Source organism: Pelophylax lessonae (assembly GCF_965119305.1).
Source record: "Pelophylax lessonae genome assembly, chromosome: 1".
Taxonomy (NCBI): Eukaryota; Metazoa; Chordata; class Amphibia; order Anura; family Ranidae; genus Pelophylax; species Pelophylax lessonae.
The window spans coordinates 525,611,438-525,626,847 of record NC_138768.1 but is presented as its reverse complement, the minus strand read 5'-3'; the positions used below and the strand labels follow the sequence as shown (position 1 = coordinate 525,626,847).

The window sequence follows — 15,410 nt, the reverse complement described above, 5'->3', positions numbered from 1 at the left end:
TTATGGAGCCTGGGACAGAGCTGTTGCAGCTCTGTTCGGCCTCTACCAACAGCAGAAGATGATCGCTATAGTGATCTGTTGTTGGCTGATTGCAATTAACACGGATCTGCTCCTGCACATCTGCATGGGGGGTTCTGGATCCGGTCTTTACTGACAAGATCCAGATCCCTATGGGGAAAAATGTGTAATACAATTGTAAAAAAAAGGTCTAAAATATAATAAAATAAAATATATATATCCTTAAAAAAAAATTAAAAAACAAACCCTTGCGAAGAAGTCTCCAGGCCATCACAGTTGGATGACATTTGTGTCAATTTGATGATGATAAATTGAAATATTAACAATCGCAAACATGTGATAAATTCCTTGTTATGCTATCTTGAGCCCTTATCCACTCATATTAATTTTATCTTAAGTTCAGTTAATGCAAAAAGTTTTTTCTCCTGCGTGCATTGCATAAAGCTCTCCTAAAGTAAGACATTTATGTTCACTTTGAGCTTTACCATTCTGCTGCGTTACATGAAAGTCATACTAGTGTGATATAATTTTAATAAGCTGATGCTGATTATATTATTCAGTAATTATAAGGTCATGAGCAAATTATATACAGTAAATGTTCTGTTCAGGAAAAAAAAAATTCACATTGCAAAGCCAGCCAATTCTGGAGATTAGCCCCCAACTAGCTGCAATGAAATGGAGGTCACTCATCACTCTGAGGGTACAGAGGTACGACTGACAAAACAATGTACTGTATAAAACATGCAGACATCTTGCAGATGATAAAGTGCAAAATCCTAGCTCTCTGTGCTAGGAATATCTATCTTAGGCTGGCCATACATGATCCAATTTTCTTACAATTTTCTGTCCAATTTTCTTGAAATTTACCTTCAAGTATGTAGTACAAAGGCCTGCCTAATTAGATACAAGTGAATGTGTTGTTTAGCTTTGACCTCACATTATGTGGTTTGTGGTAGATCTACCAGAAAATTGTACAACAAAAGTTGAACATGTATGGCCAGCTTTACTGAACTAGATTGAAAATCATTCAGCTGTTTCTGTGATTACTCTGTAGGTAGGTGAGGCCTGTGGATGTGGTGTGTCTGGGTTTTGCAAAGGCATTCAATACAGTTCCCCATAAAAGCTTAATCTACAGGCTGAGGTCTGCAGGCATAGACCATAAGGTTTGTTCTTGGATAGAGAACTGGTTACAGTGGCGTGTTCAAAGGGTAGTGATAGTGTACTCAGACTGGTCTGGAGGAGTGGTAAGTGGGGGACCCCAAGGTTCTTTTCTGGTTCTGGTTCTGGGACCAATTCTGTTTAATTTATTGATAAATTATATAGAGAATAGCATAAATTGCTCAATCTCAGTTTTTGCAGATGACACAAAAATAAGCAGGGCAAAAACTTCACATCAGGATATAGACATTTTACAGAAAGACCTGAACAAAATAATATTGTGGGCAACTACATGGCAAATGAGGTTTAATGTGGAGAAATGTAAAGTAATGCACTTGGGGGCTAAAAACATAAACGCAAACTACTCACTAGGGGGGAATCAAGGATCGAGAAAAATCTGTCGTTCCTAGTAGAAGACAGACTGAGCAATGGAATGCAATGGCAAGCTGCAGCTACCAAACTCGGCAGAATATTAGCATGCATTAAAAAAGGGATATATGGGTTTCACTTTAGATGACACAGCATGGCTGGACATTTGGGCCAATATCAAATCCTCTTCAGTCATTACTGTTGCGATTGAAGCCTCCTATAAAGTACTCATGCGCTGGTACCCTCATTTTGGGGTAAGGTTTTTGAACTTGCCTCTGTGATGTTTGATACTCAAATTCTACCTGAACTGGTGACGGCTCTGTTGAATGCTAAACCGGACTCTCTCACGCGCAGACAATTCAAACTTTTTATCCAATTCAAACTTTATCCAAAAATCCAACAGCAGCGAAGCAGATGATAGCCAAGGCATGGAAGTCTCCTTCCCTAAACTTTCTGGAAACAAAACACTGTATGAATTGTTCCATGCTTCATGCTAAGAGGGCAGCCTTGGATAATGTAGACTTGAGTAAATTTGATTCCATTTGGAGGCCTTGTCCCCCCAGATTTCAATGAATCTGTACTACCTTTTTGGTAAGGCCCTTGTCTACATTGCTCCAATAGTCATGTGAAAGTCCACTCTATTCCCGAGACTTCCTCCGGACCCTCTCCTGCCTCTTCTCTTCTTTCTTTACTTTACCCCATTGTCTTCTTTTCTGTCTTTTCTCAGCTCGTACGTCTTTCTTCTTACCTTTCTTCTCCCCTCCTTTATTTTGTTGTTTTATTCATTTTATTTAGTCTATTTATTTGTTTCATTTAGGTCAAATAGTTTATGGCTATAACAAGGTGCTCTCTAAAGAACTTAGGTCCCTATACATGATAGCTTCTGAAGACTCTCCATAGCTAATTTATGTTTTAACGTTCTTCTTTTTTACTATGTCAAGCGGTTTACAATTCATCCTTCTGTTCCATAATTGTTATGGTAGTTATGTCTATAGGATGTATTTCCTCCATGCCTGCTCTCCCTCCAGGTCACAGTTTGAACCCATTAGGGGTGACCGGGAGGAGATCATGGCCTTATCCCCTCTAACCCTTAACCCCGCTTGTGTTTTGACTTTAAAGTGCATTTTCATGTCCTGCACCTGTAAGCTATGCTTTGTCCATGTATGGACCCTTATCATGCTTATTTATATGTTTAGACACTGACTTGCATATCCTTATTGAGTTTGTTGTATGTTCATAAATTTTTTAATAAAATATTTTGAACGAGAAAAAAAGGGGATATACGCCAGAGATAAAACCTCTAATTCTGCCACTTTATAAAACTCTGAGTCGGCCACATCTGGAGTATTTTGTCCAGTTCTGATCACCAGTACTCAGAAGAGATGTGCTGGAGCTACAGAGAGTCCAAAGAAGACAACAACACTAATATTGGGATTGAAGGACCTCAATTATGAGGAGTGACTACAAGCACTAAATGTATTTTTGATGGAGAAGAGAAGCTTAGGAGGGAACAGGATAGCGATTTGCATATACCTCAAGGGTGATCCCAGCATAGGAAAAAAGCTATTTAGTCTGAGGGAGTGTAAGAGGACAAGTGTCCACACAATGAGATTGGAGCAGCGGTTCAACCTTAAGGGGGGGGGGGGTTTCACTGTCAGGGCAGTAAGAATGTGGAACTCTCTTCCACAATTGGTGGTGTCAGCGGGGAGTATTGATATCTTTAAAAGACATTTGTACATGCATCTTAAGAAACACAACATGCAGAGATATGGGAAGTGATTATCGTCACTGACACGCACACACCCACACAGGTTGAACTGGATGAACTATTGTCTTTATTTAACCTTAACTACTATGTAACTATATAATCTATTAACCTCCAAGCTCAGAGAATGATCTTTCTTACCATAATGAAATGATATACAGTCACTAAAAACAAGTGTCCCTTATCTAATGACATCATTTTAGCTCTAGTGTGTGCAATATGATTTTATTTTGTGGGTCACTTAGTATCATACCTAGGAACTTTTGGAAATCAGAATTCCTGAGACTGAAGGTGTAGTTAGGGACAGGGCCAATCACAGTATGTTTTGCGCTCTGAGCAGAATTCTAAAAGAGGGAGGGGCTTAAAGGATAGGGCTTAGAATCTAAAGTAAAATACAAATCAACATAAAAAGAATACAGTGCTGTTTTATAGGCTATGCATGTTTAAAGGCTAACGGCTAGACCCATCTCTTCCAAATAGCACCAAGATATTGGTTTTGCTTAAATGGCCACAGATTCTTCCTCCAGTATCTCCTGCCACTGTCTTCTCTTAAACCTTAACTACAGGACACATTCTCCTCTTAGCCCAAAACTCCCAGTGCACCTACCTTTTTTGAGGGGACAGGGTAGTGATGGCAGAGGTGCAGTTTGGGGTATTCTCCTCTTCCCCCTCTAGGTGTAAATATTGGGTAATGGGAACATTTTTAAACATGCTGCAGTGGTAGTGAGTGAAACTGCTGTGGTCCCACAAATTTAGTTTTTTTCTTTTACTATTTCATTCATTGTGTGTGTACTCAATCAGACATTCTGTAACTTTATTAGGCACATATTCTGGCATGATCCTTTTCCCTCCCTGTATGTCTAATTTTACCATTTTTCAGTGTAAAAAGGCATATATGAAAGCTGCAAAATAGAAGTTATAAATACACCACACAATCACTTGTACAATGGAGTCTCACCTAAAGTGTTACTAAACCCACAACAGTAAAATCAGTCCGTATATACAGTAAAGCATGCTTGATATACTCAATGTGGAACCTAAGGGTTTAATCCTCTGCATTGTATAAAAAGGTTGTTTGATCTTGTCTTCTCTGATCCTCCCCTTCTTCCACAGTCCCCAATCCATCTACTGATAGTAGAGTCTTGGGGGTACTCTGCACATGCTAAGTTTGGTGTGTATTGCTAGAGTTTTTTTCTTTTTTTTTTTTTTGTCCTGGGAGGCTGCATGTGACCGCCACAGGGCCAATCAGCACTGTCCAGACAGAAGGTCAGGGGACCTGCAGCCTCATAAGACAGTCAGAGGAGAATGAAAACTCCTCCTACAAGCTTTATCCAGACACCAATAGAAGACTGCTGTATACTGCTGAAGAGAAAAGATTTTTAGCAGTTTATATTTACTAAATAATTGCATTTCCATGTTCTGTGTACTGTGGGAGACCAGATAAAGTGAATGCTGGGGCCTCGGTTTAGTAACACTTTAACAAAGGTAATAAACGACTCCTAAAGCTTTTTCCATGCTACCTTCCATGCTATACTGCTAAAAACACAGATCCAGGATAAGATATAGAATCCCCCAACAATGTCAAATCCGGTTTACAGTATGCACAGCCTTATACAGCACTTCAATTCAAACACAACATTAAACCTTCTAAGACCAAAAAAGTTCAGAGTGACACTTTAACTATTTGACAATTTAGTCCTTGTTTGTCCACCTTACTGAAAAAAAAAAATGTCTGCAGTTACAGAATGTCTGATTGGACACACATACAATGAATTAATCAGTCCATTCTCAGGAATTTGCATGACCACAGCTATTTCACTTTGAAAGTTTCACCAGTTCCCATAATGACTTGGCAAGCAGATCCAAATTCTGACATTGCCAGCTCAATTCCAGCCATTTACCAAGTATATTACATACTTTACAATAGTGTAGGGAGATGTCAGTCCAAAACAGTCTTTATTGTCAAGGCAGGGCATTGCAACACATACAGAAGATATTTAGAGCATATGTTAGCACCAAAACTTCAGGAATACAGATAACGCTAATGAGTGGATAAGGTTCAAGCACTGATTGGTTTATTTTTTCTATATATTGACATTTTCCTTCATACTAATTGGATGAATAAGCAGTCTGTAGAACTTTTTTTGGCAATTAACACAGGTTTTACCTTAAAAAAATGCAAATACAACATGCCACAGCTGCTGCCATTAGGCATTGTATCTGTGCTTTTCTACAAATTTAGTGGCCTGGACAAGGTTGGTGCTTTGAAATTGATGTAGTAGGTGTGATGTCTGGGTTTACCCAGCGGCAGCAGTGTTTCATTTCTTTTAGCAAGTAATAATGGAATACAGCATATAGCCGTCTATTTATAAAGGTTTTAACACAAGGTCTACACAAAATTCACCAAAGATGCATGTCTTTCTAACTGAATTTGATTGGGAAAATGCGTAAATCCCAGATGAAAGCTGTGCAAATGTTGTGTAAAAACTTTTATAAAAAAAAAAGCAACAAAATTAAAGTTGAAAGTTTATGTTTACTTCACTAACATTGTGTGTTTTTTTTTCATCACAGGTGTTTTTAAAATATTTAAATTTTGCCTCTCTAAACCTGAAAATCTATCACCTTAGTTATCTCCACAACTGTGAGACACGTCGAGGTCAGGTAAAGTAGCTAAAGATGTTGATTGCTATCTTATATTGGCATTGTAAATAGTATAGCTAAAACGATCTCTGTCTTATAAATTATACTTACGTTAGTGGTAATGTGACACACTGTGTGCTCTGCTATTAATCACTTGCTGTCCAAACCAATTCTGACACTTCTCACGTGCATGTACAAATCATCATTTTTTTTTTTTTTTTACTAGATAAAGACTTAGAACCCCCAAATGCAAGTTTTTTGGAACAACATAATTTTAATGAATTTTAGCGCACATAAAAAAAAAAAAAAAAAATATCCATTAAAAAATAAATAAAAGATGATGTAAAGTAAATAGAAACCTAACATGTCATGCTTTAAAATTGTGCACACCCTCGGAATGCTGACAAACTACGGCACCTAAAAATCTCCAAAGGAGAGACTTTAAAAGCCTTTACAGGTTACCAGTTAAGAGTTAAACAGGAGATCTGGGGCTAGAGTTATTGCTTCCACTCTGACATTCGCAGCAATACCTCATATGTGTGGTGCTGTGGTGCGATCACTGTTTACATTTGTGTGCGGGACCTATGTATGCGTTCACATTTGCACATGAGCACAGTGGAAAGGGCGCTTTACATTTAAAAAAACATTTTTTTATTTACATTTTTTGACACTGTCTCTTTAAAAAAAAAAAGATCAACTTTGTTGCTATCACAAGAGTTGAAAAACATCCATTGTGATAGCATAGGCAGTGACAGGTACTCTTTACTGAGAGATTTGAGGTCTATTAGACCCCAGATCTCTCCTCTGCCTTTGGTTTGATCAGATGCTATACTAGTCAGTAACCGCTTTCAAACAACAAACTTAAACTGGAAGTGACAAAATCTTCATCGCTTCTGGTTTCAAACACCATAGAGAAGATTTGTGAACAGAGGTCCCGCTTTTATTTCTTTGGTGTGCCAACCCAACCAGCCACTTCAGTCCTGAACTCCTGGGTGGAACAGGAGAGCCTGCGAAGGCAGCGGTCAGCAGCAAGAAGGGAAGGGGAACCACCTTCTGCCACATGTGCCACCAATGAACCTTTGAATTCATATGATTATTGATGGATAGTTGGATAGTTAAGGCCCGTACACACGAGTCGAAATTTGGCCGGGAATTTTCTTCCGACGACCAAGCTGCCGATTTTCGGCTTGTTAGTATGATGCTTCCGACAACCGACTCCGACTTTTCGGCCGAAAAAATCCTGGTGTGCAGGCTATAAAATTTTTGTCGACCGTCAAAACACATCCGATTTTCGTCTCATTAGTACAGATTTCGATGGGGAAAAATCTTATGAGCAAGACTAGGCATGCTCAGAGATAAAAGAAAACAAAGAAAGCAATCCAACACATGACATCGCTTCTGAAGTAGAATTCTGTCGTGGGGGAAAATTTGTGTGCAGTCTAGGCACATTCCAACCAACAAAACACCACTCTGGACAAAAGACGGATGACCGGTCGGCGGAAATTCGTTGCGTGTGTACGAGGCTTTAGACAGACAGACAGACAGACAGACAGACAGACAGACAGACAGACAGACAGGCAGACAGACAGACAGACAGACAGACAGACAGACAGACAGACAGACAGACAGACAGACAGACAGACAGACAGATAGATAGATAGATAGATAGATAGATAGATAGATAGATAGATAGATAGATAGATAGATAGATAGATAGATAGATAGACATACACTATATTGTCATAAGTATTGGGACACCTACCTTTACAAGCACATGAACTTTAATGACATCCCAGTCTTTGTAGGGTTCAATATTGAGTTGGCCCACCCTTTGCAGCTATAACAGCTTCAACTCTTCTGGGAAGGCTGTCCACAAGGTTTAGGAGTGTGTCTATGGGAATGTTTGACCATTCTTCCAGAAGCACATTTGTGAGGTCAGGTACTGATGTTGGACGAGAAGGCTTGGTTCGCAGTCTCTGCTCTAATTCATCCCAAAGGTGTTCTATTGGGTTGAGGTCAGGACTGTGCAGGCCAGCCGAGTTCTTCCACCCTAAACTCGCTCATCCATGTCTTCATGAATCTTGCCTTGTGCACTGGTCCAAATCAAATGAACACATGAACAAATGGGGCGCTCGGCAGAAGTTCGCCCACCGATGAGCGCCCCATAATGCACTGGACCGGTGATGTCACGTGCCGTCAGAAGGGAGCAGTGCCACCGGGTGATGTAACCGGGTGTTCCCGCCCCTTTCCTATAAAAGAGCTGTCATAGCTCAAGCAGCTCATTAACTGGGAGGCGTTTAAAGAGGTGGGAGCGTCTTTTTTCTTTTCTATTTTTTGGGTGCGGTGGGCAACGTGATTGATGATGGATTTACATCAGGGGACATTATTATTTTTTTTTTAATAAAGGACTGGCTTTTGTGTTTATTTTTTTGTACACTTTTTTGGTGAATGGGTAAGGGTATGATGAACCCGAAATTCATTCACATGGGGGGGGGGATCTGGGGGCCCCCTTGTTAAAGGGGGCTTCAAAAATCCTATAAGCCCCCCACCCGCAGACCCCCACAACCATAGCCCAGGGTTGTCAGGAAGAAGCCCTTGTCCTCATCAACATGGGGACAAGGTGCTATGGGGGGCAACCAAAAGCACCCTCCCCATGTTGAGGGCAAGCGACCTGGTATGGTTCAGGAGGGGGGGGGGGGGCGGCTGCTTGCTCGGATAAGGGACTGGTGTGGATTTTGGGGGAGCCCGCACACCTTTTTTTTTTTTTTAACTTTGGGCCTGGGCTGGAGGGGGGGAACCACACGACGTTGTTTTAATTTTTTTTATCTGTATTGCCGGGAGCCGACAATACATTACAGCCTCAAGCAAGTTTAAATGACATTTTTTTCCTTTAGAAATGTCAGTTTTGCTGCAGCAGGCTCCATACATCGTACAGATGAGCCACTTTACAGGCACATTAAGGGGAACCCCCAGACATGATTTTTAAAGGAATTTTTCATTTTTATTGTTTCACTTTAAGCATTATTAAAATCACTTCTCCTGTAAAAACTATCGTTTTACAATTTTTTTTGCATTGATACATGTCCCCCAGGGTAGTACCCGGGTCCCTATACACTTTTTATGGCAATCACTTCCATATAAGCCTTTAAAATGAGGACTTTTGATTTTTCATGTTCGTGTCCCAGAGACTTTAATAGAGTTTGCATGTTCGCTAGAACTTTGTCCCTGTTTGAGATCTTCTGGTGCGGACCGAACAGGGGGGTGTTCGGCCCATCACTGGTGGAGGCAGGATTATGGTGAGGAGTTGTTTTTAAGGGGTTGGGATTGGCCCCTTAGTTCCAGTGAAGGGAACTCCTAAGGCGTCAGCATACCAAGATATTTTGGACAATTTTATGCTCCCAACTTTGTGGGAACAGTTTGGAGATGGCCCCTTCCTGTTCCAACCTGACTGCTCACCAGTGTACAAACGAGGTCCATAAAGACATGGATGAGTGAGTTTAGGGTGGAGAAACTTGATTAGCCTGCACAGATTCCTGCCCTCAACCCGAAAGAATACCTTTGGGATAAATTTGAGCAGAGACTGCAAGCCAGACCTTCTCATCCACATCAGTGCCTGACCTCACAAATGCACTTCTGGAAGAATGGTCAAACATTCCCATAGAAACACTTCTAAACCTCATGGACAGCCTTCCCAGAAGAGCTGAAGCTATTATAGCTGCAAAGGGTGGGCCAACTCAATATTGAACCCAACGGACTGGGATATCATTAAAGTTCATGTGTGTGTAAAGGCAGACGTCCCAATAATTTTGACAATATAGTGTAGATATTTTTAGACTACAGGAACAAGGAATGAAATTTTGAGGGTGTTCATAAACAGTGTAGAAATGACCACCAGCATTGCCATAGTGGCTAGGACGTGACAACTGCAAAAAGTAATGCTACCTTCCAAAATATATGGATAGTTGTGTGCAAGCACTTTATATAGCATTCTATTGGTGTGCTGACATCAGAAGGAAGCCCTAGCATTCTTCTTTCTCTCACTTTAATTTTGGGAGTATCTGAGTAGATTGCCAGCAAACCAGAGCAGTGGAGTGGATGAAAACCAGCAGGGTCATGCTGTATTTACTTCTTTACAAGGCAGCAGCGATGTATACTGTCAACACTGCCTGGAAAAAGCTGGGCCCATCAGTCTGATGCTGCACCTTCATTGTCACAGGCTGGAGAATAGCAGGTGATCTGGCTGTATTGTTAACTTTAAGCAGAGAAAAGCCAGGTCACCTACCTCTCTGTACAGTCTGACAGGGCTGCTTAAATACAAACAAATGGCAACCACCCAAAATCCAACCTATACCTGGCCTTTGCCACAAGGAGCACAAGGAAGAGCGACGCATGTCAAAAAAACAACAAAGAAAAATTCCCAGCTCACTTACCAACCAGCCTGCAACAAACCAATTTGTCCTGTCTAACAGTTCACGTTAAAACCAGTGGTTTAGTTTGCACACTTTTGCAAATAAATGCGTAAGCTGCAAGGCCATTTCAAGGCACCCCAGTATTGTCTGCAGTCTTAACTCTATACATTTTGAGAGCCTTACGAAAGTTGGAGCACATATATAATAATGGATAGAAATGGAGGGCTGTTTAAATGTTGGTATTAGGTGGACAGCACCTATGTACATTATATACAGTATTTTAGCAGTGTATTTAACTGATTTCATGGAATTCAGTTTTAATATAAAAATTGGCTGGTTTAGCAATCATACAGTACATACAGTATTATACAATTTTCCTTACTGAAAGTTCAATTTTCCTTTCATTTTTTTATTTTTTTATTTATTGTTTTTTTCTTGTGCTGTTTGAGGACACAAGTAGGGTTGAGCGAACACCTAGATGTCCGTGTTCGACGGGTTCGGCCGAACTTTAAAAAAAAGTCCGGGTCCGTGTCCCGGACTTTTACCGAACTTTTCCCGGACACCGAACCCCATTGAAGTCAATGGGGACCCGAACTTTAAGGCACTAAAATGGCTCTAAAACACCAAAGGAAAGGGCTAGAGTGCTGCAAATGGCAGCAAAACGTAATTAAGAGCATGGCAAGTGCTCTGCAAACAAATGTGGATAGGGAAATAACTTAAAACAACAAAAAAAAACAGAAAAATAAAACAATGTTCTTCTTCATCTCTGAAGGACGAGGCCCATATGGAGTAGGAGGGAGGTTGAGGTGGTGGTGGATGTGGCGGTGACTAGACATATGCTGGTTTTCGGTAATTCGATATATCGCGGTATTGCATAGCCACGGTATTGTTATTGTGGCATTTTTAAAATACCGAGTTTCTCTGTCAAGTCTGCCTGACTTGTGAATTGATACATTTCAGTGAGCTGGATGACTCATTCACTCACTCAGCTAACACCTTTCAGCATTAAGTCTCCTAACTATAAACAAAAATGATTACATTTGTATCTTTTCCTTCCCTCTGCCAGGGAGAAAGGAAGTTTAACCTCTTAAAGACTGGATCTTTTTCTGACACTTGCTGTTTGCAAGTTAAAATCAGTTTTTTTTTTGCTAGAAAAGTACTTAGAACCCCCAAACATTTTATATATTTTTTTAGCAGAGACCCTACAGAATAAAATGGCGATTGTTGTAATATTTTATGTCACACTGTATTTGCGCAGCAGTATTTCAAACGCAATGATTAGACTTTAATGAATAAAAAAAAAAAAAAAAACGTAACAGTAAAGTTATCCCAATTTTTTTTTTTTTTTGTTACACAGAGAATCGTGAGAGAATCGTGATCTTTATTCCAAGCTAAAAAATCGTGATTCTCATTTTGGCCAGAATCGTGCAGCTCTAATAAATATATATATACACACACACACGCCTAGCAGCCCACATTACATTATTATATAGCCATCAAGCAGTGTCTGGCCTACCTGGTGATGACTGGTCCTGGCGCTCTGATCCGATGGCCTGGTCTTTAAAGGGGCAAATCCTTGCGATCCAGAAGTGGTTAAACCTGCAGGAGGACCGGTGTTTTTATCTATTAATGACTTTACTATTGCTTTAGGCCTGGTTCACATGTATGCGGGTTGGTGGTTCACATGTATGCGGGTTGGCGGTTCACATGTATGCGGGTTGGCGGCCCACATTTGCACAGGCATAGCAGCCCATTGATTTGAACGGGCTGCTATGCCCTCATTTTCCGCAGAAAAAAGGTGCATGCAGCATTTTTTTTAAATTCAGTGGCCTTGAAATCCATCCTGCTTTTGCACCATGCGACTAACCTGCAGTTCCTGCTCTGGCAAGCTTTCTGCATTTTTTGTATACGTGGGCACGGCATTTAAAAATAAACAGTTTGCGTGTGCAGCAACGGCAGGTAAGTCGCATGGTGCAAAAGAAGGATGGATTTCATGGCCACTGCATTTTTTTAAATTCTGCATGCACCTTTTTTCAGCTGAAAACGCAGGCATAGCAGCTCAAGCCCATTCACATCAATGGGCTGCTATGCCTGTGCAAATGTGGGCCCCCAACCCGCATACATGTGAACCAGGCCTAAAGCAATAGTAAAGTCATTAATAGATAAAAACACCGGTCCTCCTGCAGGTTTAACCAATTAATGACTTTACTATTGCTTTAGGCCTGGTTCACATGTATGCGGGTTGGGGGCCCACATTTGCACAGGCATAGCAGCCCATTGATGTGAATGGGCTTGAGCTGCTATGCCTGCGTTTTCAGCTGAAAAAAGGTGCATGCAGAATTTAAAAAAATGCAGTGGCCATGAAATCCATCCTTCTTTTGCACCATGCGACTTACCTGCCGTTGCTGCACACGCAAACTGTTTATTTTTAAATGCCGTGCCCACGTATACAAAAAATGCAGAAAGCTTGCCAGAGCAGGAACTGCAGGTTAGTCGCATGGTGCAAAAGCAGGATGGATTTCAAGGCCACTGAATTTTAAAAAAATGCTGCATGCACCTTTTTTCTGCGGAAAATGAGGGCATAGCAGCCCATTCAAATCAATGGGCTGCTATGCCTGTGCAAATGTGAACCACCAACCCGCATACATGTGAACCAGGCCTAAAGCAATAGTAAAGTAATTTATAAACAACACCTCCTTCAGGTTTAACCACTTCTTGACCACAAGGATTTGCCCTCTTAATGACCAGGCCATCGGATCGGAGCCGAGCGCCAGAACCAGTTATCACCAGTTAGGCCAGACACTGCTTGATGACCTATTTTAGGCCTGGTTCACAGAGTCTGTACTGACTGACTATATAATAATGTGCATAAGTGAACCAAAGCCCCTAAATTCAGCAATGAAATTGAAGTGAGGTGGAAATTTAATAATTTAAATTTAATAATAGAATACCGTGATAATACCGTATACCGTGGCAAAACCTTAATCAATTAATCGCAGCATGAAAATCTGATACCGTCACAAGCCTAGCGGTGACATAGGCGTGCGCACAGGGTGTGCTGGGTGTGCCTGGGCACACCCTAATCACCTAGGGCACATAGCATTGCCAGTGAGGAGATGGGAAAGATCTCCCTGGGACCTGCTCTGCTCTATTTCTCCTTGCCTACAGGTACATGGCCCCGATACATTACTCTCCCTGCTGGCAAACACATGCATGTGTATTTCAACTTTGGGGTGCACACCTTAATGCAATAGGCTGCGCACACCTATGGGCGGTGTAGGTGGAAGCGGCGGTGGAGGAGGACCAGGGCCGGATTAACAGCATCATGGGCTTGGTGCTGAGGATTTTGAAGGGCCTTAAGGGCCGTGCCTTGCCATGCACCCAGAGGAGGAAGGGTGCAGCCATGCATGCCTAATTCAACATGGGATGCTGTCTCTGAAGCCCATAAACACATCCATGCATCGCCAACTGTCCCTCCTTGTCCGGCCTTCACGCTGTGTGGGGAGGTTCTGAGGGTGCTGCCTGGGGAAGCGAGCATAGAAGCCAGACTTCTGTGTTTACAAGTGACAGAAGAGCGGTAACAGTGAATATGGCCAACCCGGGGCCTATATAAAAGGTAGGGGCCTGGAGCTGCAGCTCCAATAGCCCCTACATTAATCTGGCCCTGAGGAGGAGGACGAGGTAGCCAACACTGCTTCTTTTCAAAAATTTTAAATGAGGGTACACCCCAAAAGAGTGAGAAAGAGCAAAAATGGAACAATGGGTGGGTAAGGTCGGTATCCATTGCTATTCTGCATAAGGTACGGAAAAGTCCCGTGGGATCCATGCCTGGTTCATTTTAATGAACGTGAGCTTGTCCACATTGTCTCTGGACAGGCGGCTGCGCTTGTCTGTTATAACGCCCCCAGCCGTGCTAAATACCCGTTCAGATAATACACTGGCTGCAGGGCACGCCAGCACCTCCAAGGCGTAAAGGGCAAGCTCAAGCCATGTGCCCAATTTGGAGACCCAGAAGTTGAAGGGGGCAGACCCGTCATTCACTACATGTAGGCGTGTGCACACATACTGCTCCACCATGTTGGTAAAATGCTGCCTCCTGCTAAGACGTTCCATCTGAGCTGCTGGTGCTGCTGTTTGTTGTGGCGTGCTGACAAAGCTTTTCCACATTTCGGCCATGCTAACCCTGCCTTCTGAGGTGCTGGCGGTGCCCTGGTTGCGTTGGCGACCTCCTCCTCCTCCTCCTCTGCCTTGTGCTTCCACTGTGGCCCCGCTGTCAGATGGGAATGCCAGCAGCATGGCGTCTACCAGCGTGCGCTTGTACTCGCGCATCTTGCGATCGCGCTCCAGTGAGTGAATTAAGGACGGTACGTTGTCCTTGTAACGGGGATCCAGCAGCGTGGCCACCCAGTAATCAGCACAAGTTAGAATGTGGGCAACTCGGCGGTCGTTGTGGAGACACTGCAGCATGTAATCGCTCATGTGTGCCAGGCTGCCCAGAGGCAACGAAAGGCTGTCCTCTGTGGGAGGTGTATCGTCCGTGTCCTCTGTATCCCCCCAGCCACGCACCAGTGATGGCCATGAGCTGGCCTGGGTGCCACCCTGCTGTGAACATGGTTCCATCTCCTCCTCCAGCTCCTCCTCCTCCTCATCCTCCTCATCCTCCAGAACTGTGCCCCTGCTGGACAATTGCGTCCCTGGCGTTTGCGTGTGCAGGAACCCACCCTCGGAGCCCCTTGCGAATGACTGCCCTGAAAGCCTTGGAAATGTTACCTCTTCATCCTCCTCCTCCTCCTCATCCTGTGCCACATCCTCTTCCATCATCGCCCGAATTGTTTTTTCAAGGAGGCATGGAAGTGGGATAGTTAAGCTGAGAACGGCGTCATTGCCACTGGCCATGTTGGTGGAGTACTCAAAACAGCGCAACAAGGCACACAGGTCTCGCATGGAGGCCCAGTTAAATTAAATAGCGGAATAGAAAATATGATCCAAAAAAAGTGTATGTATATCACACGTACACAACCACACTGGGCCCCAATTACTATTGTTTGTAC

The 15,410-nt window shown here is 42.5% G+C and overlaps 1 protein-coding gene across 1 annotated transcript in view; it reads left to right on the top strand.

Moving 5' to 3' along the window:
• LOC309568894 (rod cGMP-specific 3',5'-cyclic phosphodiesterase subunit beta-like) overlaps positions 1 to 15,410 on the top strand; it is a gene marked incomplete at its 5' end in the record, with an annotated part of 100,398 nt that overhangs the window by 14,073 nt on the left and 70,915 nt on the right. The window contains one exon of the mRNA XM_082274673.1: positions 5,882 to 5,971. Within this exon, the coding sequence (XP_082130799.1) occupies positions 5,882 to 5,971 (90 nt within the window). The remainder of the gene's footprint in view (positions 1 to 5,881; positions 5,972 to 15,410) is intronic.